Source organism: Anopheles bellator, chromosome 1 (assembly GCF_943735745.2).
Source record: "Anopheles bellator chromosome 1, idAnoBellAS_SP24_06.2, whole genome shotgun sequence".
NCBI classification, from domain to species: Eukaryota; Metazoa; Arthropoda; class Insecta; order Diptera; family Culicidae; genus Anopheles; species Anopheles bellator.
The window spans coordinates 52,637,824-52,665,543 of record NC_071285.1 but is presented as its reverse complement, the minus strand read 5'-3'; the positions used below and the strand labels follow the sequence as shown (position 1 = coordinate 52,665,543).

Below are 27,720 nucleotides of genomic sequence, written 5' to 3'. Positions count from 1 at the left end.
TTCTTCTTCGTGTTGTTTTTCTAATTCTATGTTGCACCGCCTTTTCTTTCCTCTCTCGCTCTCTTTCTATCTGTCTTAGCAATAAGTCATTTTCAATATTTTCACCTAAATTGCCCATCGGTTTTCTGATTTTTGTTTGCCTACAAACGATCGGTTTCAATGGCTGCTCCCCTCCTCTCTGCCTCCGTCTCCCTTGCTGGTCAACCGGCACACTCCCGTGCGATCTAACGTTTATTGTATACGCATATGTCTTGCCAGCCTAATCCCCGATCCGGACCCGATACCCGAATCGTCGGTCAACCGCGGAACTGATACACATGCCGTTACGGGGGCGGGTCACCCAGTACCATTACACTACTGCCGTACCGCTTGGTGTGTGCCATTTCTTATTTGTTTTATATGTTTTACAGCTTGGTTCGCTACCAAACCGATCCGATACTAAGCGAACTGCCCGTTTTCTGGGATTTGGTTCGGCGTTTGTCTTTTCTACTTCCTTTCGGTTTTCCCATGTACGTTACTCTGTTTCGTTTCGGTTTTCCTGTTTTTTGCCCTCTTATTGCGCGGTTATCTGTCACCGTGACGCGTGTGACCACTTACGGTTACGGCTCCTGTGCTGGTTTCACACCCGTCTACGTTTGTAATCATTATTTTATGTTTTCTAAAATTGAACGCACGCAGGACTCGGGCCGCTCATGGACAGCCCACCTGGCACTGCCGGCGGAGCAACGCCTGTGTGTGGGGGGAGAGAAGGCTCCGCCTTGGGGTTTTCATGTTCACCGTTTCCTTCTCGGCTTGTCTACTTTCGCCCTTTCGAGTGCACCACTGCGGAAGGGGTCACAATTGCATACAGCTACTATTAACTGTTTGTAACCAACTGTTTGGTATTGTTTATTTTGTTATTTTCTGGCGATCCGGTATGATTATTTCGCACGACTCTTCAGTCAGCACGGGCTGGCCCGGGTGCTAGTTCGTTGGTGATGTGTGTTGCGAGTGGTCACTTCCCGGTGTCCCTGCCGTTTCGGAGCAGGGTCTGCTAGAGACCCAGCAGGAGACGCCGGGACGCCATGAACTATAACATGACGAACAGGTGCACCAGCTGCTTCGTACAGGTGACCAACTCGGTACCGATGGTCAGCATCGCCACGAGGACAATCCACCAGTGGGCGGAGTGCGTCCGGTAAACCGTTACCAGTGCGCACAGGGTCCTCAGCAGTGCGGCGAGCGCACGCCAGGCGGAAGTGGTCGCTGCCGATGACGACGACATCGCCCTGGCCGTGCTGCTCGCCGTCGGCATGATTGTAGTGCTGGGCGCAGGGCTCGATCTGGCGGTGGGGCTAGCGCTGGTCACGCCCTTCGGGATGATGGTGGTGCCGGTGCTGCTGCTGATGGCCGTCGCCGGAGCCACGGTCGAGCTGATGGCCGACTGCGCCAACCGGCACTGTTCGGACAGCGAGGAGCTCGGCGTCGTACTCGTTATGCTCGGGCACGCGGCCGATATCGATGGCGGTTCACTGCTGTCGGTCAGATCGGTATCGTTCGAATGCACCTCACCGTGGAGCGGATCACAGCGGGCACACAGCCCACCGGCCGGGTTCTTCCCGCAGTAGTCGTAGCAGCACCCCGTCGGACCGTTGTTCGATTTACGCAGCTGCTCTCCTGTCTCTTCGATGTTTAGATCTGGCACAGAGCAAAAATGCGGTATTAGACGCGCTGTCATTTGTTTGAACTTAAAGCACGCTACAATGGCTCATCAATATACGCTATTTTAATTTGAAGTTTGTGTTAAAAACATTTCGTGTTGAATGTGGCTTTTGATGGTTGTTGCTGACGTTCGAATGCAACTGGCAAACTCGTCTTGAAATCGAAGCCGAATCGTTGGTTTCTGGGCTCCCGGAGCTGACCTGGCGGCCGCCAATAGGAGGCTACTTACCTCGGCAAAGAAACGTCGGCTCACCGGCGTACTGCGTCGGGTAGGCTGGTGCTCGGTCCCCCGGTAGCATATACGGGCACTTCTGCTCTACGGTTTGGCATACATTTAGACACGGTCGTACTCGTACTCGTTGCGTTTTTCGGCGTGCGCTGAAAGGCAACAATCATAAAGTGAGAGCGTGAAGCATGATGCCGGAGAACGTCTGAATTGGACCACTGGAAATTCCACCAACACACTCCGCTCGTGAGCTGTCCCTAACAAAAACCCGCTCAACTTCCAGCCCTTCTGTCAGATGTTTGCCGTTTTTTGAACCTTTGCAAAGTTTCCGAAAGTTGACATTTTTTTTTTCGCGTGTCACTCATGTCTCAGCGTTCACTGCGCTCACTTGCTGCTTCCTGTCCTTATTTTTCCCTCCTCGGTCTTCGGTAGGTTATTTTTATTGCAAAACTTATCCGCGTCCGCGACGGGTGTAGAGTTCTGTTGTCGGCCGCTGCCCCACGGCACTCTATCCAATCCAGCCTTAGTATGTGTGCCCTAAGTTTGTTGGTGTTTGTGTTTCGCTCCGTCGGGAGTTTTTATTTTCTACCCCAAACCCCCGATGGAGACGCCTGGTGGCGCTCTTTCGGCCCCGGCCCGGATTCGAAGATTCGTGGGACAAAAAAACCCGCACCGCTAGGTCCCGGTGCGGGGTATAGAAAAGAAGAGCTAATCTTCTCGAGACTGATGCTCAAGCCCCGATCAATCGTTCGCTCCCGATTACGACGACGACGACGACGTGCTAAAGGATGTGGCCCTTCACGCCGTGTTAATTCGTCTTGCTCGAGCGAAAATAGGAACGTTGGTTGGTCCGGGAAGAAGAAGTTTGAGCGATTATTAATCTGTCCCCATATATTATGCACCGACGTCGGCCCCGGCCAACGGTGAAGGGGGTGTAACTTTCGCCGATTTGCCCTGATGTGCATCCATTTAGCTAATCAATTAGCCTGTCTGCCCAGCGATCCATCAGGGTTTCGCTTTACTGGGTGCACCGGTTCACGCAACGCCCTGTCGGGTGAGGAGTGGTTGGACGGAGAACCGCGGGGTAGCTCAGGTGGCTTGGAGTGTTCCGTCTTCCTACTCATTCTTTTGCTGGTTGCCGGGAAAAATCTTCACCACAAAACTCTGGCGGCTCACTTTCCTTTGATTGACTCGGACTCGGATGAAGCGCGTTGAAGATTTTTCCATTCCACCGAACGCTCTCGACAGCCAAAGTGGCTCTGGTCTTGTGTTCCCCCTTGCTTTCGGTCGCACTCTCTCTCTCTCTTTCTCTGTCTATATCATTCGTGTGGCTAGCTCTTTCCCTGCCAGCTAGCGGTTTGTGGCCAGCCGACCGAACGACTTTCGAAACTCCCGAATGAAATGGTTCCGAATTATTTATTCACAACGTTCCGCCGACAGTTTTCCGGCGACCGGTGCTCGTGCCGCTCCAGGAGCCTTCGTCAAGCAGATTATGCTGACGGCCAAACGAGCAACGAACGCTCGTGTTAAAAGCGTTTCCGATGTGACTCGAGAGACCCAGACCCAGGGTTCAGGTGAGAGAATTAGGAAGGCAGTGAAAATAGTGGCCCGTAGCTAAGCCCCCCTCCTTTCTAGCAATTTGTCCTTCATTTCATGGGAAACGATCCGTTCGGAGCGGACCATTCGGAGCGTTCGATTTCGACTGTCGACAGCTGTCGTTGGTAAAAAGCGCAGCCCGATGCGACCCATTTGGTTGATTGATTGATTTTTGCATCCTCTTAACTGATTCATCTTACGGAAGGTGCACCGATTCACGCGCTTCAATGGCACACTACAGTCAATTCCCCTGCAAACAGTTTATCGATGCCGCGGGCTACCTCAGCCGCTTGCGCTTACCTTTTTATAGTGATTGATATATTTTTTACTAGCTGCTGTTTGTTCGCATCATTCAAATTCGGTTCAGTCTGCTTGTTCGCGGCATCCACGTGGTTGGCGTTCGATTTACCCTGGGTTGCTCGGTCACTGTCTCGATTACCGGTTTTATTGTTAACACTTTCGATGTCGTCCCCCGACGCGAAGTACGGTATAAAAACGCTGCAGCCCCACCTTCGATATGCCTCCTGTAAGAAAGTGAGCAGAAACAAACCAACGAGCTGAGTTAACGAAACTATTTTTGTGTTGAAACATATTTTTATATCCTTCGTAATATCGTAGTTGACATATTGCAAGCTAGCTATTTAAGAAGAAAGACCGACTGCCAAACGAATAAATCAATGTGTAGAAGAATGCACATTTTTCAATCTTGTCGTTCTATCGTTTCAAAATCGTCTAAAAATGTGTGCGCCTAAAGGTATGCAATAGTAGTTACAGTGCAATTTTTGCTTCGGTTGCTAAGAAACGATGGATGGCGATAGATGTTTTGCCACTAAATGCATTATTTAAAGCCCGTTTGAGGGTCATTTCCATTTTCCGGCTGTTCTCGCAAAAGCTTTCTTATGTAACCTTTGTGAACCGTTGTTCCAACTCAACCGACACGAGCCGTGTCCAACAAACCGTACGAATTTAAAGTAGTACTCAAGTAGCGGTGCTTCGCCGTCGCCGCCTCCGCAGCACAACAAGAGGGGCACCGTTTAAGCCACAGGTTCGCGTCGGACAGTGCAAACAGCGCACGGCAAATCCTTTGGCTCGTTCGTTCAACATAATATCAGCGGCACTGCACCGCACTGAAACTTCCTAAGCCCCTTCGTGACCGTTAGCCCTTTGGCATGCACACCCGCCAGCGGAAGGTTAAAGTACGAAACAAAAATAAAAGGCCGTGCCCGTGTTCGCGCTGGTTCTGGTTGGCCCATAAGTTTCGGTCATTAAAGTTTCCGGAAACGCCACTTCACACAGTGTAATAGGTCGGTCGGTGCAGGAGGCCAAACCAGTCATAAAGCTGCCGAGCAGGACTTAAAAACGAAACCCCTGGTAGCGGAAGCAAAGAACACACTTTAAGAGGCCGGTGTCTTCGTCAGTAGTCGGTTTCTTAGTCGGTTCTTTTTATGGCGCTGCCGTATTTAGTTCCCAGCGAAAGAAAAGGCGCAAAGGCGAACCTGGAGGGTGACGAAAAGTCGCAACGGATTGTGAGCTGGAACGACCGAGTGGCTTTCTTGCTTTCCCCTTAACCAACCGTTTCCCCGGTACGGTCGGTACGTAATCAACTAAACTTACGAAACGCATAATGAAGAAGCCCCTTTGCTTGCCAACCAGCCAAACGTGGCTTAATGTGTGCCGTGCGAGAAAGGGAGCCGACTGTCTCCAATAGCCACTACGACTGCTGAGGGCCCTTTGGACAGCACATGGGGATCATTGCAATGGTTGCGATTGGTTTATGCTCTCCGAAGTATCTGGCTCCCAGGATACTGTTACGACAAAGCTAATGAGTAATAAATGTCGGTAATGCGCACTCCTGAGGAGTCGCGAAGCCAACGATGGGAGAAACCCCTCGGTGACTTTTAGTAGACAGTTTCCTCGAATTGCTTATCAATTACGTATCGCCTATTAGTTAGTATGACAAAACGCTTTCTGTCAACTCATTATTAAATAAAGAATAAATAAAGTTCATCCGCATTTCACGGCGAGTTTTGAAACATTCTCGGACCAGCTCCTTTTGGCGTTCCGTTTACCCCAACGGCATGACATAACTAGCACACCTAATGTGCCTTCGACCATCCCGCCAGCTTGCACCGTTGAGAGGATGTAGCAACGCGTCTATGTAACGGTTTCTCTGCGCCAACCATCTCATCGACAGCGCTCGAAGTTACGTAACAGTAACTAAGTTTCGCAACAGCTTGCATCTGTCACTCGGCGGCAGCGCGTGTGTGGGTGGGGGGCTCCGAGCTCAGCCTCGAGCTGGGTCCCGCTCCGGTCCCGACCACATCATTTCCGCACCCGGAAATGTGTGACTGCAAACTGGAGCCACGGAATGCACGGGCGTTCCAGAGGTTGGTTACGGGCGAAAGCTTCGATAAACTATTGTCGAGCCAGGCTCGAAATGCTGCTCGAATTTCAACAAACACAACTTTTCATACCCAGCCGAGACCACCTGGGCCATGGGCAGCATTCGGTGCGGGTCACCAGCAAGGCTCGGAGCTGGGTCTGCCGTGCACTCATTCATCCCCAAAGTGGCACGATGGCTCCTGCTCTATCCCTCTGGCGCGCGCTCTTTCACTCGCCCAACTCGGAGGCCCAGCGAAGGTGGCGGCCCGTCGGAAGCACACTGTCCCAGGCGCACGCACACCACCACACACACACTAATGCTCCCGTGCTTTTAAATTAACCCCATAAATACTCTTCATTTCGGTGAACCCCTGCTGTGTGGCAATGTATTTACAAATCGTCGCCTTCGACTCGGTAGACTCCCCGAGTGGAAGTCCTGTCAAAATCCTTCCCACACATGCACACGTGTCGTGTCGAGCAAATTTGGATGAAAAATTGCTTCACTCCGGAACTGCACCTTCTAATGGCCTAGAGAGACAGAGAGAGAGAGAGAGAAGCAGTCAGAGTGAGAGAGATAACGCGAGAGAGAGAGAGCGAAGCAGAAGACCGAGAGCGAATGAGTGAGCGCTTGCCAAGGCCGCGACAGCGAGTCCTTGCGCGTGTGTGTCCCTGTTCTGTCACCAGCCAGGACAAGCCAACCTGCGAACGTGGGTGTGTTGGGGAGATGAGAGCCCCACGCTAGTGTTGGTACGTAATTTGTTGGTTCTGGTCGCTATTAGGCTCCACGGTTTGCTCCCAGTCGGAATGCGGTGGTGAACACACGGGAAAACCGTCGCTCGTGAGCGCCCCGTGACCGTGCCCGTTGCCAGCAGCGATCCCCGAAACATGATACATCTTTGGCCAACTTTCGGACCTGTCGCCAACAGGGTTCGCTTTCCTGGGACCTGGGTTATCTGATCCCCGAGACGGGTTTTCCCAAAACCAAACCCTTATCGACGGCAATTATCGGAAAAGGGAACCGATTCATGTATCGACTGCTGATGGGAACATTCAATTCAAATACAAACAATGGTGTCGATCATTGATTGCACTCTGGGAACTGTTTAGAAATACTGGAACACACCATTTTCTTCAAAAACGTGTTCACAGTTTTGGGGCTGAAAACTCCCCAAACATCCGAGCTCACGCCGAGGCCAATAAAAACATCAATGAATCAGCGCTAGCGCTACGGTGCTGCTGATGATGATGGTGATGGTGATGATGATGTGTGCACATCAGCCACATCGGCTTGGTTACCGTCGCCGCCGAACTCTATTGCGCATAGTTCCGCACAGGCACCAATACACTCGCGGCGGCCACAGGCCGTTGACAGACAATCGGAACGCCGTCGGGTGTCCCGCCGTGTGCGGGTCTGTTATATCATTTCGAGAGCGAGAGTGAGAGAGAGAGAGAGAGAGCGAGAGCAAACGACGACGGATCTTCCTTTGCACCACCCGTAACACTGACTAATCCGGTTCTAGTTCTTTCGGTTTCGGTTTCAGGATGAGCGAATTACAATGAAAATTCCGTCAATATTACCGGGAGTCACTGGCGACACTGGTTCCTCGCCATTCTGTTTACGATTCCCGGCAGGTGGTGTGAATGATTGTGTTCCCTTTTTTAAGGCGTTTTGTTACTAATTGCTGCGGCGTCCTGTTTGAGCAAAGCAAAGGCCATAAAATACGGTGCGATTGGCATGGCGGCGGATGGCATAAATTTGCCAGTTTTTATTTTTTGCCCATCTTCCAGCACAGATTGATCCCATTTTACGGATCCATTTTTCATCGGGCCGTGTCAAGCCGTTTCGTGGTTGCCGGTCGCCGGTGCTGGAGGACACCATTACACAGCGGGCGGGCCGTGAGTCGATTGATGGTGGTCCTTCAAGGAAGTCCGCCCTGGCCGTATGCGACCGTCTGAAATGCGTGTGTACCTGCCGCCCTTCAAACACCAAAAGCGGCCACCGTAAAGGGTCGCACCGTTTGACGGCTTGTGCATGGGAAAACAGCTCGAGAACCATTTGGATGTTTTTTTCTTCTTTCCGCATGACACCAACATGACAATACCCGGCAGACAGGAACCGGAAAAGCTCCAGGTATCCGGGGCGGATCACCCAAATGGACCATCATCATTATTTGCTCGCTCCTTCTGGGCACCCCGCCAGAACGAGAGAGAGAGATCCGAACGGATACCAGGCGGTGCGATTTATGGTGCGTTCCCTGCTTCGACTCGGCCAAGACTCAAACGGATGCGCAGGGGTTCTTTGTCGCACCGGAACGCACCCAGCCGCACGAAGATGGTTGCCCGGGCCGTGGCGGAAACTTTCTAGACAATTAAACCACGGAACGGGGACCGCACTTATAACTGCCGGCCAACGGGCCAATATCTATCGGACTCCGGGTGCACCGTGAGCGCAAACCATACAAAGTCGTGTTCCAGTGGATCCAGGGACCGTTCGTTCTAAAGTTGTTTGCGAATTAAGTAGAGCAAAGTTTACGACGGCTTGGTCCGGTTTGAACGCTTGAACGGATTCCTGTCGGCGTCGCCGTGACCGTCGCAGTGCAGATTTGTGCCATTTTGTCACGTCATCGATGCACAATCGGCGACCGCGACGACGATGTCGTGAGCGGAGCGAGCGTTAAGCTAATTATATGGGAGGCCAGGGCCAAGGTTCGTGCAACAACGCACCGTGCCGCGCGCCGGTTGTTATTGGTAAAACGGTTGATGATTTATGGCCCATTTGTGGGGCGAGCGAGCCAAAACAACACAAACTCAATCTCCTCACCAAATGCGCACAACAATGTTGTGCGGGATGGAATGGCCCCCCCGCGATTAGTTTGGCCCATCTACGATGTTAGTTTCGAATGCGAGACACGATCGCTAATGGACCCGATGGGATTCCCGTTTTTCAACCGGCTATGAACCGGTTCACGAGCCCAAAGCTATGATCGGGCTTCGAACCGGTACAACTGCTCGAATCGGATCACAAAGCAAAAGCAGGAGCAAAGCAAATTAGAAAATGGGAAAACCACCTCACAAACAATTAAACAATCGATTAAACATTTTAAAACCCATCCAATCGTAGCATCTTGCAACCGAAACATCCCACCAACCTGCTCCTGTTCGCTTCCTGGCTCGTGTTTTCGCAATGTTTTTAATACATTGTTCATCCGTCTCGAAATCCAACACCGGGTTTCTTAGTCTGCCCAGGCCCATTGTTAGGCGCTCCACGGGACCACTCCAGACCGGGACCGGGGAAACCCATTTCGGGTTTTTTTTTTTTTTTTACATTTTCGTGAGGGATTTGATTTATCCTCGGTTGTCACAAACAATTCAAACGGCACCGCCGGAGCAGCACGAAAGGATGTGTGGTGGCGCTTTGCACCTTTTTCATTTGGACATTTTGTTACGTTTCTGCCGCTTTTCCGTCCTTCTGGCCTGCCACCCACGAGACGTCGTGCCGTGCGGCCATCCTTCCGGCCGCGGGTCGAAACAGGGGTTTTCTTCGACTGTGGCCCGGCAACTATGTCTTTCGCGTAAGAGCACTCTGCTCGCTTCTTTCTTTCAGTTCTTTTTTTTCGCCTGACCCAGATACAACAATAACCGGGACGACTCGGAACAACGACGACGAAGACGACTCTCTCTCGCTCCCTCTCTCTCTCTCTCTCTCCCTCTCTCTCGCTCACTCTTTCTCTCTCCAGCATCGGGCGCCTCCTGCTTGAAATGCTTCAGATGGATGGTCCCTACGTGATCGCCCGACACGTCGTCCTGTTTGGCTCGACCCGACCGCACCAAGGGTGTCGTGTGTGGGTGGGAGAAGCAACTCTCCTCACCGACACGGTCGCCCGTTATCACCCACACACACGTCCGCGCGAACACACTTGGAAACAAAAACTATCGGCACCGGAAGCGAGAAAGGATAAAGAGCGGAACAACGCGCAGTGGCGGGGCGCGGCGCGTGAGCAGCGGACGCAGCGGACGAATCCGAGTGCTGCTCATCCTTTATTCAGCCACCAGCCACCCCCGCCGAAAACTGAATTACACCGCCTGCCCGCCCTTCCGCAGGGGCCGCCCGGCTCGAGTGCTGTGACCTAGATGTGGAGCCTGGCAGTGCCTGGCGTATCGAGGGCTCGTGAGGTGAAGTAGTCGCCGCGCTACACTTGCACGCTTCCGCAGCTTCCCTCGCCGCAGCAGCAGCACCGTCGAGAACCGAAGAAATTATTATCGAAAATATTTATTCTATGCAGCCAACCAACCGCCAGACCAACCTCGGTAGCCCCATTTAACGGCCGAGAGGCGAGGCGAGAGTGCACCGGATCTGCACCGCGGGCGGACGCGAATGCAAGGTGTCCAACACTCGGACACACTCTCCGGAATTGTGTTTGAGTGTAGCTCACTTCGCTCGAAAATGGATTTTGCTTTTGCGCTATTTTGTGGCCCTTTTTCGACGATGCTGTCTGCTGGTTGTGTTCCGAGATGGGCCCGAAGAAAACTGTCTTTTCCCTCTGGTCGTCTGGTCGCGGTCGGGTGGTAAAAATAACACCCCCCGCCAACCCGGGTGAGGTGGCAAAAATTGTGTCAATCAAACATTTTTGGCAACGTACACGGCCGAAGGGGCGTCCGGGGATTTGGGTGAATGCGAAAGGCCACCATTCGATGCCAGTTTCGGTTGGGTGGACGGATGATGAATCTCTTTCCGGCTTCAGCACGATGCTTCACCGGTGATGGCGACCATTGGACGGCATAGAGTTTCCCTGCAAAAGCAGCTGATTCTAACCATCCGATTTAGCACAAAATTCAATCGCACTGAAGTGAAATTCAAGTCCAAGTATTTGTGTTGCGATTTTTTTTCGATTCTTTTCTTATTTTTTCTATCTTATAGAAATTAGCAACTCAGAAAGCAGAATTTTGGTGGAATATAAGCAAAACTAGCTGCACTCAGTTGCAGGATGCATCAAACAAATAGAGTGAGTTTCAATAGAAACTTAATTTGCAGTGAATTTTAATTGCGATTTCCATTGCAGCAGGTTCAGAAGGATCTTAGTTTCTGTGATTTATTTCCGCTAGAAGGAATATGATTCGATCAAGTACAAAACAAAATTGAATGCTGTGCCTCCATCAGTAAGCATTCACCATTCATTTTTACAATGAAATCTCTTGTTTTATTGTTTTAGCCCCTCGTAAGTGAACTATGAGACAGACAAAGCCAGTGGGTGTGCAAATTCCTTCCAGGATAATTGAGCGTGGCCATTGGTAAATTAAACACGTACTCTTCGTGTCTTTCTATCTACATTCAACTTCGGTGGGGACGACGAATTTCCACCACCATAAACGAATCACGGGGACGTGACACGAGTGGAGTTGGAAGCTGTCACTCACGGTGTGCAACTATCGGCCCATTTGGCACCGAAATAGCATTCATCATCGGCCGATTTTGCGCGGATATGCAAATGCGCATCGACCCCCAATCGGCGGCACCCACCCCACGGCCCCACCGCGACCATCCGATCGCGAGCGTGATTCACTTGCTGGTGGTGGCCGGTCGGAATGTTTCCATGTTGATTGATGCGGATCCTTCACCGTCGAAGGTCAACCACCAGCCTACGTCGGGGCTCGAGGGGGTCTGTGGGTTGGATTGATGATTTTTGGCTCGGAAAATCTTCACCGAGCCGTGGGACGTTGCACGTCGGCCACGTCGCGGTGTGTGTCTCCATTCCGCTCGTTCGACGGCGTGGATAATAATTATTAGCCAGGAGGCCACGAGATACTAGCCTGCGCTGCACTACTGTGCTAGACGGACCCGGGGCCGTTTCGGCCCATTTTTGCTAATTGCCACCCAATTACCCGGGTGCCGCCGGGACGCGGGTCATCGGGTTTTCGCCGTAGCCAAACGGTGAAGCGGTGGATGGAAAGTTCGTCCCTTTCCTATGGAAACTGTTTTCCGAGTCCGTTTTGCGTTTCATTTGACCTTTCCGAAAATTTGTTCCATTCTATATGTTTCCGAAGTATACTGGGGTTATTGTTGAAATAAGTGCCAATGAATTTGACAGTAAACTGAGTCGTGACGTGTCGTGGCCATCATCAATTGGCCACTTCAATGAGTCGTTTTGTACAGGATAATTAAAAATGCTGGTGGTCAGCAGCGTCTTCAACTACTCTGCAAATGTTTGAAGCCGAAATTCCGGTACGACTCTCTCGCGGCAATCGGAACAACTCAACTCTAATCACCGAATTCGGTACCATAAACATTCGTTTTGATGGCTGGTGATGCGAAGCGTTATTTACATCAAACAGCAAAACAACGATGTGTTTTCATTGTTTTAGACCATTAGAATGGTTGGATTGAAATAATGGTGAAATCATGGAAATAATGGTGGCTTAAGCAGAACCGTGCACCGTTCCCGTAGGATACTTTGAACCACATCTTCACCCTTAATCCAGTCCTCCCTTCGGAGGGCGTTGCCGTCGCATTCCCCCCGACCTACGGGAAATTCCACTGTTTTATGACCCATTGCTGGTGGATTCAATAACGGGGCCATGGGACACAGAAAATGAGAAAAAAAATCACACCCCAAATCAACAGTCGTAAAATTGATTGTAAACACCGGGCGAGGCTCCCTTCCCCCTGGAGCATTGTTAACACTTCGTCCCGGCCCTTTAATTAGTGACATATGGCGCATGGTGCACGGTGGACGGGATGACACAGTTTACCATGTTGTCGCCGCCGCCCGGCCATGCTTGACGTTCCCGGTTCACCCGGGGTTGCTCTATTTCGCCTCCCTATCGCCACCCCTAGGGAGGGGCGCCGGATTCCCGGTTGGTGACACCGGTGACCATCGAGATTGGCAGGTTTATGGGCTAGGAGAGGGTCGTAACAAGATTTATGTGAAATCAATGCCACTCGAAAGCGGAAAACGAAGCGAGGTTGTGGCCCCGTTTTGGAGGTCTCCTGTTCTCCACGGTGCACTGCCGTCAGTTTGGTGTAGGTTTTGCAATTGCTTGCCGAATGGCAGGATGGCCCATGGCTGTGATCCCAATCGATCCAATTTGTTGCGTTATTGTTGCCACAACGGCCGCAACCCCTGGGGAGCACGTTGCTGGGAGCGTGAGGCCGGGAAAATCCGTTTAAGCGTTCTGTTTCGCATACGCCACTTCGCTTCGGCGGCTTTAAGGCGATGGATCGTTAATGCTCCACGAAATCCGCTTTAAACTGAAGCATGATGCATGCCACCAGCAGCGGCCCGATTGTCAACCGGAAAAAACGTGAGCCAGCTGTGGAGCAATGCGAAAAAAGATGCCACAAGCATCAGTTTCCGGGCAGCGCACAACGTTCCGGTGTTCGGTCGGAAGGATCGGTGTTTGTTTAGGTGGCCCACAAAAGGTTGCCAACAAACCGGGTGATAGTCCCGGTATGTTAATTTTCATCGTTATGAAATGGAAACATAGCCACGATATTTTCGTGTCAATTACGTCGGTGCTGCCGGCGCTCTGCTTACTCCGTCCAAGCGACGTCCTACGCTCGAATTGCTTTCGAGGTTAACCTTTTGAGGTTAAGAATCACCAAACGCCTTCTCGTACGCCCTGGCACAGGTCACAACCTCTTGATGGCTGGTTTCACTGCAGTGCACTGAATGGTGTTTGGGTAACTTCAAACCCGGACCGGAATGCGGAAAGATCGTAGGCGAGCCCGCCGGATCCGAGGAATGTGATATTTACGGCGCATAGCAAATAATGTTGCTTTGTATTGCCTTGTCGTATACCACCAGTATGCTCGTAGTTCTTTACCATTTACACTTCCTCCGCGCTATCTTGAGATGCCAAGCCATTCAACTTATTTTCTGTTCGAAAAGCACCAGGCGCCTCCATTAGCGGCGAACGAAACACCAGGCGCCTCCATCAGTTCCACACGGGGGCAAAACTGCCAAAATAGGGGAAAGTAGGCAACTCCTAAAAATAGACAAACTCCCTCGGGGTACCGGTGCCACTGCGGCGAGCGTCAACCGCACGATAATTCCTTATTAATGCACGATTCGCTAATAGATCGGCGCTAATTGAAAGCTGCTGGGCTGCGGGATTTCGTTCAGTGTTCAGCGGGGGTTTCGTGTTGCAACAGGGCGCCTCCACCATTTGGGGCAACAGTGTTGCTGTTCGGTTGTGGCCTTGTGGAGTAATTGAATCAGCTGACCCGCCCCAGATACTGAAGCTCCCACCGGGTCCACGCTAGCCGATTCGGCTGGAGCCACGTGCATCCTTGCGGGCCGGCCAACCCCCATGATGGGCTGCTCTCTGATGGAGTGGCATCGTTGTCAAATCTATTATTAAAATCAATTTCCTGTCAATCCTCCCGCAGGTTTCCCTGTCCCGGTTGAGTTGCATCCGTCGCGGTGTTGGGCGAAAACAAGTGAAACATTTCTTTGTCCTTAGAAGGACCGCGCACGGATCAGACAATGTATTGTCACGGGTAAAAGTATCACGTTCCGTTGGTAGCAGTAGTCGTCGGTACGGTGTGGCAGCGTGATTTTGGGTTGATTGAAGTAGAGACTGTCCAAAACGGAAAACGCCCATCTTCTGTTCACCGAAAGTTCTTTCGAGTTTCGAGCACCAGCCAAAGTGCTTCAAACTTGTTTTACCCAGCAATTGGTGCAGCAGCGGAGGGGCCCTGAACCGGTGCACTGAAGATGCACTTTTGAGTTTTGAGAACACAAAGGCAAAGCGGAATCATTGCAGGAAGCACCGAACTCGGCAGACAGATGTCCAGCTCAATGAGGACGACGACGACGAAGAATGTGCAGATTACACAACCGCATTCGTTTCCTATTGCGATTCACCACAATGCCCATTATCATCAGCCCCTCGGGATCATCATCGTCATCGTTTTGGCGGGACCCGCACGGGTGCCCTAACGTCGTTGCCAAACAACGCCAAAGGACAGGCGTGGTTGGGCTAATAGTTTTAATTGTTTCTACTTCAAACATTTTTGTCCTCAAGCAGAGAAAATGAGAGGGAGAGACATGATGTTGCGAAAGTTCCGGCGTAGCCTCACTTGAACTTGAGGCTCTTCAAAACGCCCTCCAGCATAACACAAACGACGCAGCGCCAACGGGAGCGGGCGAGCGGTGCACAAGTAGTCATTGAAACATTAGCAGTAATTACGGCCCCCGGGGCGGCGAAGGGCACGGTGAAGATATGATAATTTGCCAACCATCAACCAACCGGCCCGTGGTGGAGGATAACCTCAAGCTGCACGCTGGCCCAACGTCGGTTTGTCGCAACCGCCGGCGACCGATTAAGGATCATTTTTCATTTCATCTGCATTGCGCTAATATTTGCACCCATACCCACCCACACAGCGGCCGGTCCGGTATGTGTTGGCCCAGTTTCGACAAACGGGCCGTGTACCGTAGCGGTTATCTTCAGCCCGGCCGAATTCCTCCGAGACAATGTCCGAGCGGTCGCTCCGTTTCCATTCCGAGCCCGAGCGACTTCCGGTTTGCTCATTTCCGGTCCGCCCAGCCCCGGGGGTGGCGGAATCAAGGCGAACGAATCGTAAAACTTGGCGAAGCTCGAACCGATTCTCGAGGCGAAGGAAAATGTGTGCGTTTTGTGCCGCCATCATCGCCACCATGGTCACCGTGTGACCTCGACCAGCACCATCTGCTCCATCATAACGCGGTTTGGCCCTCATTACCGGCCCGTGATGATCGTGATGATTTCGAGAGCCTTTCGAGAGTTGCAAACAGGCGACACGGGCGAGGCCAACATTGTAGCATACCGGGTGCCCCAAAACCGTTTATGCTCTGTTTCTCCGGCGGGGTGGCACCGCGAACAACAAGCGGCTGTGGTCAGCACCCCACAATACCATCCTTTTCCACCGAGGACACCGTCATCGTGATAATGATTGGTAGCGGAACCAGAGTATGTTTCGTGCGTTACGTTTATAGGGGAAATTATCGAACGTCGATTCGACGAACAAAATTTTCAACGGAATGTATCCTGTTTGACTAATGAACAAACCGCACCGCCCGTTGGTTTTGGGTTGAATGGTTTTGCAGCTTAAAAACATTCTTGTTGCTCCTTATTTGAAAAGGTAATATCGAAAATTATTGGATTAGTCCTCAGAGTACCATAGCAACCAGATATCAATCATTTGTGCATGGCCGTCCCAGAGCAACGGCTGAATTAAGGAGAACATCATCCTCAGTAGGCGATAAATAATTGCCTCAGAGGAATGAGAGCATCGTCGATCGGTATGGTATTAGGAGCCGCTCTTTAATATTCGTATATTAATATTAATAAACATAATGGATGATATCAATGATTGCAAATGATGAACTGACTGGCCCAATGTTTGACCTACATAAATTAATTTACTAGGACTCAACGAGTTGAGGCAATGTCTTAAACTTGAAATGAACTTAATTAAATTGTGCGGTTATGTTAAACACTTCAAACGGTTCTTGTTTTACACTGCTCCAAGGGACATTCTGAAGAAGAAGCACCGGGCACTTACCTTACAATCCTCACAGTGGTGGATGATGGAGTACGGTTGTCCGCAGTCGTACCGTATCAGCACCTCGGTAAATTCGCATGTGATCCGTGCCGCCAGCGCGTCCGTCTCCAGGAGCTCGAGCAACCGGGCGGCGCACGGCGCCCCACCGCCCAGCACCTCGGCGTGGGCCGCGTTGTGTAAAGCACTGCCAACGGTACGCTCACAACAATGTCTTAAACGTAGGGTTTTCAGCTTGGTCTCAATACTTTGTGACGATTTTTTACAAATTTGTGCTGGACTTAACTCGTCATTATCGCCCAAATAGTCAAGGCACTGTCGTTTATCATTTAACCGGTTCTCCATGTTATAGTTAGTATTATCAATATTGTATGGCTTACCGCTAGCTTTATTATTAATATTATTATTATTATTATTCATATTGTTATTTTTATTATTATTATTATTAGATTTAGCATGTGTATGAAAATGTTCACACGGCGGTGGACACCGCGGTGGTCCAGGACCTTCGTCTATCCAGGCCACGGGCAGTGTACTGGCTGAACATTGACCCTGCGAAAATGGAAGAGATAGCGATACGTTAGGATCAATTCAATTGCCCGAGCACACAGGTTGGGTGGGTGGGAATGGGAAGGAACAAAACGGGAAAAATTTGCCGGGGAACTTTAGCGCGTTCAAAAAAGCACAAACATTGCCAATTAGAACCTTTGATTAGAAATTTGTAAACAAAAAGGGATTTACTCTTTCTTCAGCTGCATGTTACTCTTGGTCAACTCTTTGATCGCGTGTCCAGGGCTCGCCGTCGTAAGCGTGGCTCCATTATGCCCATCAAAATCACCGAAAGGAATTTATCTCCCGTAGAAAAGGTGGAAAAGAAAGCCCGAACCAGAACCATGAAGCTAACGACCGGCGTGTCATGTGCCGGCGCCGGAACTTCAATGAAGTTTTAATTTATTTGTTCTTATCTGACCGGACCCGATCTTCGGCCGGATGTTGGCGTTAGAGTGTTTGATGGTAGCCGCCCACCATCGGCCTCGCTCGGACATTACCGAACACTTCCTGATCGATTACGATCGTCGAAAACAAACTTGAAGTAAAGCGAACGAGAGAAAAATCCACCAGCCTTCGGAAAATCGATCCGCCTTCACGATCACCAGGCAGGGTGAAGGTGGGCGGCCAAGGGAGGGGAGTTTCCATAACCATAATTCATCTATCCGGACTGTCTGATGTTTTCATTAGCCAGCACTCCACACACACGCAGACTGAGAGACAAACAATTGCATGGGAACTGTTTCGGGGCCGCACCAGGGAGCGCTCCTTCGACGGGATGGGCCCGGGGTCCCGTGGAAAACTCGGGCCGCTCTGCTCACCCCCAAAGGCGTTGGCCTCACGGGCGGGAGCGTTTTCATTTCCATCGCTCACCAATAAACTTTTGCCTCACGCGGGAGCGTCTTGGATAAATAAACAGCTCGGCTCACGGCTTCACTCGCGTGTTTTCCCAAGCGGCCACGGTGCTGCCACCTCCCCGCCGCTTTCACACCCCACTTGGAAGTGGTGGCCGCCTGGGAAGGCGAGTCCGTTGATTTGGCTTGAAAAAAACTGTGAGAACACTTCGCATTTCGCTTTTCGCGGCCCCGGAAACGAAGCCAACGGTTTCTCTCATCACACGAATTCCATTGTCATGCTGAATAATGGTGCGGAGCGTCCCGCCCCAGAACTGGCCTGATCCGCAAACGGTGATCCGACCATCACCGGGGTGATCCACCCCGATGATGTGGCCCGTGCCGTTGGGTCTGTGGAAACATTTTAATGGCCACTTTCAGCATCCCGGACGTTTTAAAATGAAGAAAACGAAGCATCTTCCTTTTCGTCCATTTACATCCGGAAAATCCGGAGGCCAAAGCGCGGTTACCGAAGTGGGCAGTCTCGCATGCGCAGCATAATGCAAATCGAATCGGATCGACGAAGACGATGACGAATCGGTTATCGAATCTTATCGGCCAGCGGCCAGGCGGGACCGGCCGGCTTGGGGGTTGGTGAAACATTATTGCGGGTAGTCTATTTTTATCGCCCATCGACGGTCGTGTCGATTTATTGGCCACTCACGCGCGCACGACAAAAATACGGTGCGGTGGACCTTGCCGGGCCGGCCCGGGTCAGCATAACATTCCAAGCGTCCCCCCGTAGGGCCGGGTCGGAAAGGGCAAAGGGAATAGTTCCGAGCGATCCTCAACGCTGCGGGTTTCGAGCACCGATCCGACGAGCTGTATCAATGTCGTTCGCTTTGAAAAGCATCGGAAAGCCTTTGGGAGGATGAACATAATTAAGCCAAAACAAATTGGATGAATGCCCAAAGAGATTACTACAGATTAGGCTAAATCCGATCGATCGATCCGATTCTGCCCTGTACCGCTTCTGATTGCAATAGTTCACCGTTTTTACTTCAAGCATTATGGGCTCAAGTTAACTGTTTTAACTACTTTCTATAACGTTCTGTGTTTTTACGGCGATGGTGTTTTTTTCGAGATGATCGCAAGCTCTTCTATGATCGTTATGAGCATAAAATAATATACAACATATGATCAATATGATGTCATTGATTATGTATTTATGTACTGAATATGTACTGAATGTTGGCGTTCCTGTGGCTGTAAGCCGATGCTTTAGTTTAGTTAACGAACGAAGTGAACTCGATAATCGATGGAACCGATTCGTCCAGCGACTTTCATGGCTCCAATTTGTCAGCGAGCCGATAAACCCAACCCGCCACCGGCAGAGCATCACATTATTCGCAATTCCTGGAAGCGAGTCTACAACACATCGGAAAACATTGTGGCCATCGGGTGTGGGCAGATTGTGGCGCTTGCTCCAGCAGAGGAAACTCAATAAATTTTCCAGCTCCATAAAATCGAAGGTCAATTACTGCCGTGACTGGGTGTATGTCGGTGTGGATGGCGGTTCCTTGCTCGGGGCCCTCTGTGGTTGTCTCATTGCCCCCGAGAGCCACTTGAGCGGGTTTTCTTTTTTCCCACTCCTTCAAATCTTCGCTCCCTTCCAGGACGACCTACGTGGGCCTGGTGGTGGCAGTTGACGTTCGCAATCTACTGCGCTCCTCCGGTGGGCGCTCCAAGGATGGACGTTCTTCTTTTGCCTCGGGCGAGTCAAGTGCAGTGCTTCCGAGCTGGAGGATGTTACAAGGGCAACCGTGGGCGGACCGTGACAGGCGAAATGTTTTAAAGAGTTACACGACGACGAAGACAACAACAGGGTGCATCGACAAATTCGACTGCCTTTGCTCCAGTGCTGTCCAGTGCAGGGACAACTTTCCTTCTACAGGTCGGGTCACAAGTTTTGAAGAGGAGTTTTACTATTCCACTGCGGACAAGGCGCATGCATGCTCTTCCGCAAGTCTTGCACTTAAGAAATTTTTCCAATATCTTTTAGAAATCTGCACAACGCTAAGTGCAACAGCAAACTTTTGAGATTGAAATAAAATAATAGCATTATGGATCTCTTCTTCAAAAATTGCAGCACAGTTGGAACATCACAGGCTGGTGCTCAATTTGGTTGAAGAATAATTTGTCCCAATTCGTTCCATAGCTGACCCCGAGAGTACACCGAGATTACGGTGAGCCCCTAAGGGGGAACACGAGAAGGTCTATTTTCGAAATTCGATACTATCAACGACACATGCGTGCCGGCGTGCAGAACCGAAAGACCTGCAGGCCCTTCATGCAGATCCTATAAATATTCAGGCCGAACAATTTCTCTCTGCAGTACTCTGTGGTCGAACCGATCTCGAATCCGGAGTTGGAGCGGCCGTACTTAAAGCAGTGGAAGCACGCAAAGGAGGGCACGCCAACATCTGATACACCTCTTTACGGTCCAGTCACGGGCCAATCGGAGCAGATCTGAGAATTGGGCTGTCAAACGGAACCGGAATGCGTGATGGCCGGGTAGGATATCTGGTTGATTTTCCATACTAGCGGGGCCACCGGGCAAAAGTGGGCCTCGAGAGAACGGCATGGAGGCAAACTTCTTGAAATCAATGCACGTCTCAGTTAGTTCAAATGCCACTTGATTATGACTAATTAATTCTTCAGGAAGTAGCGGTGTAGGATACGAGTTTGGCCTTCACTTAATTCTCACATTAAACCTTAAGCAGTTTTGATAAAAAATTTACATAAAGTAACTGACTGAAGGCGACATTAGTTGTTCCTTTCTTTGTATCAAAGGACATGAAGTTTTTTTTCACCATTACTTTCTTTTAATAAAACAAAATGAATATTTTATTAAATCCTTATTTGGACCTGCTTAGTTTACAGATCTGATCAAGCAAATGAAAAGTTGGAGGACACATAGGACGTATGAGATCTTCCCAGCAACACAGTTTCATACGGACTAACCAGAACGTTACATAAGTGGTTCCATATTTTGGAACACTACCCGTTCCCCAGTTTTGCATGATCATGCCTTAGCGCCACCTCATCATAACATCCCCACAGGCACTACCAAAAATAACCATCAGCCCCCAAATTCTTTGTCACAGAAACCACCTGCTTGGCACGAGAAAGGAAGGAACCTCTACGACACACCTTGATTAAAATATGAATTACTTGGTCCACAGCAGTCTCGGTATCCCGACCGGCCCGGGGGAGGGTTCCCTTATTATTATTGGGGTCCTAATTTTAGACCACGGTCGATATTTATTCTAAATTTTTCTGCCTCTCATAGGCAACAGCACAGGCACCCCCGGAAGCCCCCGGAAAATGGGAGGCCTGTAGGGCCCCGCTCTTGATACGATATTAATTTAATTGGCTGTCAGACGGAGAGTGAAATTTCCATGTTTACCCACCACCGCAGACACGACACGGTTTCGCGGGAACCGTGGCCCTATCCCCTCGCTATCGCCGGCCGTACCATCCCGAGGCACCTCGTTTTCGGTGCTTCTTTCGACGAATCCTTCGCAGTGCCGTGGGTTCGGAGAAAGGAACGACCACAACCGAACGAGGGTCTGCCGAAAAGGGACCACAATGAGGCGGACGGAAGCGGGAAGGGAAGCGGCTAATGCGAACGGGCGGCCGATCCGTATCTCCACCGGACCATCGGCGAAACGGATACCATCAGCGGCTGGGTAACGCTCTCGCTGGACTTGTCATTTCTCGTCGCCGACCATACTTAGCAGGGAGGTGATGGGGCAAATATTTGCCACATCGACACAAAAACCCGCATCTCGGGCCGGGCCTGGGGCCTTCTAGCGGACAGCAACACACCATCGTCGATCTGTCAATGCAATCCTTAGCCACCTCGGTCCGTGTTTATGATGAGTGTTTGAAAAATTGAGGCCACGAGAAAGAGAGAGAGAGCGCGAGATGGAGACGAAAGAGAGAGAGGGGCCCGGGAACCAATCGAACCCGGGCGTATGGTCGAATCAGGGGAATCAATCATCGCCGACGCCCCAACGAAGCGCCCATCACAAAGAGCATTGCAACACATTAACGAACGAAGGGCTGATCCCTTCTAGCTCCGGCTTCTATCAAGAGCTCCCGAATCACCGTGTTCACCCGGCCTGCGATGGGACGCCCGGAACGATAGCGGAACCGGAGTGCTCCGCTACCGGTCTAGCTCCGGCATTTAGATGGCGACCCGAAACGGACACGATTACCAACCCCGAGGAAGTCGGCAGAGAGAGAGGGAGGGAGAGAGAGAATGGGCGAGAGAGCGAGAGAGAAGGTGAAATGGGAAACGAACGCCCGGTCGCCCACTCCAACTACGGCTCCGGAATCGGATCGGAATCGATCCGATCAATTAATAAAAGTCAGAAACAGAGAGAGGGACAATCGGGCCGTGCGGCCGGAACCGGACGCCCGGAGGACGCCCGGGCGCTCCAAAGACCGGGGACGGGGACGGCCGGAGAAGATGCTCCGATGTCCGGGGCACGACACGGGAACCATCCAGTTTCTTCGTTTCTCGATTCCTCGGCGGTGCTCGGGAAAATGTTTTCCACTTCAGGTTCGGTGAGCGGATGACCGAGAGCGGTGGTGGCGACGGGTGATAAGTGTGTAGGGAATCTTCGTGATCGAGCGCAATGAAACGGAAAAGGCTAGAAATAATGGGAAGGAAAAGGCCGGGGCCGGGGCCGGGACCGGGACCGGAGCTGCGCCGGTAAACACTGGAAAGTTTTCCCTTCACCAGTGGCCCTCAGTTTTTGTCCGTCTGTTGCCGTGCCGCACCGCGGATCGATGGGCTGTGCGTTTCGTAACACCAACCTCGACTGCGCGCCCGATGGTCGTGAGTTCGAACCACCAAAAACCATTGTGTGGGAAAAGCCAGAGCAAAGCTACGGGCGAGACGAACTAGAACGAGAAGATGTTATTATGTGTCTTCCCGCTGAAACTTTCGGACTGACCAAAGTTGCACGATCATTGCACGCGCCCGACGGAACTGTGCGAAGTTTTCAGTGTTCGCCAGCAGCAGAAAAATACTCCGAACCAGTGGTTGATGGTTGTGGATCAACGCTATGCAATCACCGTGACTCGTTACGCAGCGTTTGATATAATGCGTTGGATTCATAACTATAGCTCTTCACATTTAGTTCAGTGGATATGACTTAATCGTTATACAAAGGATTCTGTTCAGCTTGAACTTCGTCAGCTCGTTCGTGTTGAAAAGAATTAAAAGTTGAACATTTTAGCATTTATGATACGCGCTCAAAGGCTCTTTTTCAGGCGTAAACAAAGATCCGTTCTATATACGAATAAATCTTGGGGTGCAAGAAATAAATAGTACAAACACTTTGTATCGCTTAAATATATTCAAATAACTCATTATTGAAGTATCATTGTCTGTATCTATTTGTCATTATCAATTCTGACCTACGAACACTTTCCATTTTCGGAGTACTCTCCAATTGGCAAACTATAAATGATGTAAGTTTAGATTTCCGTTACCCCTTATAATAACTAACAATAGGTTAAGTTTTGTACTAAAGTTGTGTCGATGAACGCAGTAGGCTTCTCTAATGGCTACTATCGAAAAGAGTTGCTGCTTATACCGGAAAGACGATGTTTGATTGAAAACTTATTCCCTTCAAGGTTGATTCACAAAGCAACCTACGGCGCAGTGGATGCCACAAAGAAATGAAACATAATCCACAGTGCTGTGCAATTGCAACGCAATTGATTAATTCCATAATGCCAGTCGTGAGTTCGAATTCAATATCATTCGAGTTAATTTTTAACGATCTCTTACAGCCCTCGCCATTCAAAATATTGGTTCCGAAAACGAGAAACTAAATGTTCATTGAACTGGATTTATGTAAGAGCCAACTATTGGTGGGTCCTTTATCGCAGCAACTTCGCGGGAAGCGCTTCGAACTGATGCTTCCAAATTGATTCAATTGGTTGATTATTAGTTTATCCTCCCGAAGCATGGCAGCATCGGCGAATCCTCAACCCCAGTCCCAGAAGGACCTTCAGGTTATTAGCTGCCGAAACCAGGCCGCCAATTAAATCGTTGCTCGAACATTTCTCCAATAGAATGTATTACATGTGCTCAAATAAAGCCATTTACTTCAAATAACGTACGGAGTGGTCAATTAAAATCAATACGGCTGACGGGACGGAAGATGGGCGAGACAACAGCACTGCAACACAAGATAAAACCTCCATGGCCCCAAGGTCTGACAACTACCTCGCAAGTGGGTCCCCGGAAAAGTTGGTCCGTGCGATCTTCGCGCCCTCGGCTGAATGGCTGCTTCCGTGGGGTTCGAGGTATTAGCGCCTTCTTGCATCCTGGTCCGTTCCAAGCCGAGAAGGGATAGTTTGTGAATGGGCTCGGATTAGGACACGCAGGCAGCGTCGGCCGCCGTCGGTCGGGTCGGTATAAGTGTGTCAAGGCAGCGCAGTATCCTGCTTCTCTCTCTCAGAGAGTGAGCCTTGGAAGGACTTCGCTCGCGCTCTCGCGCGGAATGCGCTACGCTGGTGTTGGTGACAAGACCGGATGGCCTCAGCTGAGCTCGGGAACCCTGTGGCTACGCGTGTGCGTGTTGATTGAGACCAGATTTAGTGGGCCCCCCCTCCCGGGTTGGCACGGGTCGTGCGTGCCAATCGTGACACGACCGACCCCAAATGAAGCCCACGAGATGTGGGTTGTGTAACGGAACGCCAACATTTTTCCCGCATCGAATCGCTGCTGGGACACAATGCCAGGCGAGAATCACTCAGCTCGGGCGTGAGGATCTGAACTCACGGCCACTGCTGTATGTTAATGATCCGTGGTCACGGTGGGGCAACCACCTTTGGAAGGGCGAAAGCTGGACCAACAACAAGAACGCGCGCGCCCAAAAAAGGCCCTCCAACGGGTGGGCCAGCGCAAAAAGTGATACCAGCGACGAGTCTTATCGATTCGGAGGGTACGTCGAAGAGAGCCGCGCGACCCACCGCCCCTCGCATCGAACGGGAGGGGATGAATTGAGCAATAAAATCGTCCTATGCTAATGCCGTCTCTTCAGAAGACTGATGAGGCCTAGAACTTTGTGGACCAAACGGCCGGGGGATTGGCCCCTCGAACGGGGGTTTTTCTTTCATTATCTTCCCTCTCTCTCTCTCTCTTTCTCTCTCTCGCACTCGCGGTGTGGGGCTCTCAAAATGGCTGGCCGATGTGTGGCTGTGGTGTGGTTGGGATTTCTTTTTTCACACCCTCCACACTGTTGTAATGGCGCGCGCGGGTTAAAGGATGGGTAATGCTGGTGGTGAAGGCCCGCATCGTCCTAGAGGCTGCCGGAGCCAGGCACCAATCGCGAAGATTGGAACGTCCTCCACGGAGTTTCCACACGGGCAGCACGGGCCAATATCGGGGCCGCCGCTTATCTCACGTACCGGTGATCATGCGGTCGATGGTTGATGAAGATGGCATCAATCCATCCATCTCCCGCGAGGCCCCCGTCCTCCGGCACATCCCCGGTGACGTAGGCCGGAGTCATTTTTATCACGTTTGCCAGAAGGGCACACGGCACGACGAGGTGGGGCCTCGGCTCGGGGTTTGATGGGATAAGCCCATCGATGGGGAGAGCTGGTTCTTGAGCGCAAATTCCGATATACGCGCGGCTGCCGTCGGAGCGCCTTCTCCACGGCGTGCGTGCCTCTTATCGATTGGCTTACTTCATTAGAAACGGGTGTGCAGCGCGATTTCGCGGTAATCCATCGGTGTTACCAGCCGGGAGAAGGACTCTGAGCTGGGTGTTGTGTAAGACACATAAATGATAACCGCACCGGTTGTCTATAACAGCCAGTTCGTGGAAGATAACCCCAGGTTCGAGCCCTGACAGTATGGCAATGTAACAATGTAACATCAGATAACATCAGATCTGATCAGATTGCAGCAACAATGTAGCGAGATCACGTTCTCTAGCTATCAGCGTCAGCGTCATGAATCAATGAGCTTCCAGAACCTTCAAATTCTAGTTCTAGTACGCGATCCCATGCCGACAGTTGGCCATTCCAAGCGTCGCCCTCAGAACGCTATCCCAAACCCGGCCCGAAAGTGTCCGAATCGGGATATCCTTTTGCCTCGCCCGAATGTTTGACCGAACGAATCAATGAAAGCAATCAACGTGGCCCCGACAGTGGTCCAAAAACATGTACCCACGGAAAACTCCAAGTCGGAATTCCATTCCAACAACTCATATCCGCTCCTCGAGAGGATGTCTGGCCGTTGGTCCCCACCGAATCACCACTCGCAGCCCGCTCTCTCACTCACAGGGAGCACATTAGCATAATTTGTTGTAGAAAGTGCGGAATCGGAATCACCCCCTCTGTGGCTCGCCCCTTCTGCCCACGTTTGTCGGTGGTGGTCTCCTTCAGGACACCCACACAGAGAGAGAGAGAGAGAGAGGGTCGCCATACCGCCATCGCAGCGGCACACGCTCGAGCGGGCAGTCAATGGTGTTTTTCTTTCGATTTTCGCCCGTTTTTTTGCTTCCTTCACCACCGGAGCACCTCCTTATCGAGCAGAGATTACAGTCCACCAGGCCACCGAGAGGGCCATGGGAGAGAGCCTGGCCGGCCCGAGAGAGCGAGACACGGCCCGCCAGCCAGCTCTTGGGTAACTCCTGTGGGGTCCTGTGCCCCGTTCGATGGTGTTGGTGGGAGGTTTCCGTGGTCCAGGTTTTGTTTGGCATCGAACTCCCACGAATCTCTCTCTCGCTCTCTTTCCGTGTCCACTTCTCTCTCTCTCGCTCTCGCTCTGTTTCTCCATCTCTCTCTTCCTCTCTGTGACACGCTCTTCGAGCAGGATGCTGGTCTCGGTTGAATTTTATTATTATATAATTGATGAATGGGATGTGCCGTGCTCGAAAGGCACTGGTTCCCCAGGCGGACTTGACAGGACACTAAACGAAAGTCATCCCACAACACACACGCAAACACAGTCACTTAATCACTTCGTACAAACGGTCCTCTGGCAACGCGCAGACCATGATGTCACCGGTGGCCAGGATCCTGGCTTCCCGTTATTAGGATAGGGAGAAGGTTTGGACCAAAGCGGGGGGGGATCGATTACGCTACCTGGAGATCCGGTGCCGAGTTGGGCTCCAGATCGCACGCCGAAAGCCACGGATTTATCCGCGATAGTGCTCCCCGTCCGCCGCCTCCTCCACCACCTCCTCCACCTCCAGCTGCTCCTGCTGCCGTATTGTCTTCTCCAAATTTGCCCAACTTGCCACTCTCGATGGCACTGCTGCTGCTGCTGCTGCTGCTGGCGCTGCTGGCGCTGGTGCTGCTCTGTAGACCGGTGCCTCGCCGAGCCCCTGAAATAAACGCAAGCGCCATCACGACCAGCCCGGGTCCTGGCCGCATATTGACCTCGGGTTCGGCGGCGCTAGCATGGTGCAGGCCCGCTTGAGACGCACTTGCGACTCGTGACGACCTCGGGGCTCGGGCTCATGGCCCCATCATCTTCCTCCACCGTCCGTGCGCGAGCGTCCGTCCCGTTGCCGCTGTTGCTACTGCTGCTCCTGCCGTTGCGGCTGATGCTGCTGCCACTTCCTGTGGCCCGGGGGACGGGTCGCTTGGACGGTCGCTCTACTGCCGCGCCGCACACGGGACTGAGGGCCCGCACTGACGGCCCGCACTCACGCGGGCGACACACGCGCTACTGACACTGCACGGCACTACTGGAGACGACGGCTGCTGCGGGCGCTGCGCCGCTGGCTGCGGACATTGGTGCTGCTGCTGTGACTGCTGCTGCTGTTGCTGTTGCTGTTGTTGTTGGA

The 27,720-nt window shown here is 51.5% G+C and overlaps 1 protein-coding gene across 1 annotated transcript; it reads right to left on the bottom strand.

The window, feature by feature from the left end:
- Nucleotides 1-1,069: 1,069 nt before the first annotated feature.
- LOC131205323 (uncharacterized) lies at nucleotides 1,070-27,304 on the bottom strand. Its single transcript, XM_058197384.1, has 5 exons — nucleotides 27,014-27,304; nucleotides 16,452-17,000; nucleotides 3,824-4,047; nucleotides 1,931-2,079; nucleotides 1,070-1,677 (listed from the first exon to the last, which is right to left on the bottom strand). Exons 1-5 carry the CDS (start codon nucleotides 27,302-27,304, stop codon nucleotides 1,070-1,072), a joined length of 1,821 nt encoding a protein of 606 aa, XP_058053367.1.
- Between the last annotated feature and the right edge of the window lie 416 nt (nucleotides 27,305-27,720).

What these genes read in the sequence shown, in the direction of transcription:
- LOC131205323 (XM_058197384.1), bottom strand. Translation starts at nt 27,304, where the DNA reads ATGCGGCCAGGACCCGGGCTGGTCGTGATGGCGCTTGCGTTTATTTCA. An exon ending in ATATCAATCACTATAAAAAG is followed by an intron (nt 2,080 to 3,823) that starts GTAAGCGCAAGC and finishes GTTGCCTTTCAG; the next exon opens with CGCACGCCGAAAAACGCAAC. An exon ending in GCCGACGTTTCTTTGCCGAG is followed by an intron (nt 1,678 to 1,930) that starts GTAAGTAGCCTC and finishes GCTCTGTGCCAG; the next exon opens with ATCTAAACATCGAAGAGACA.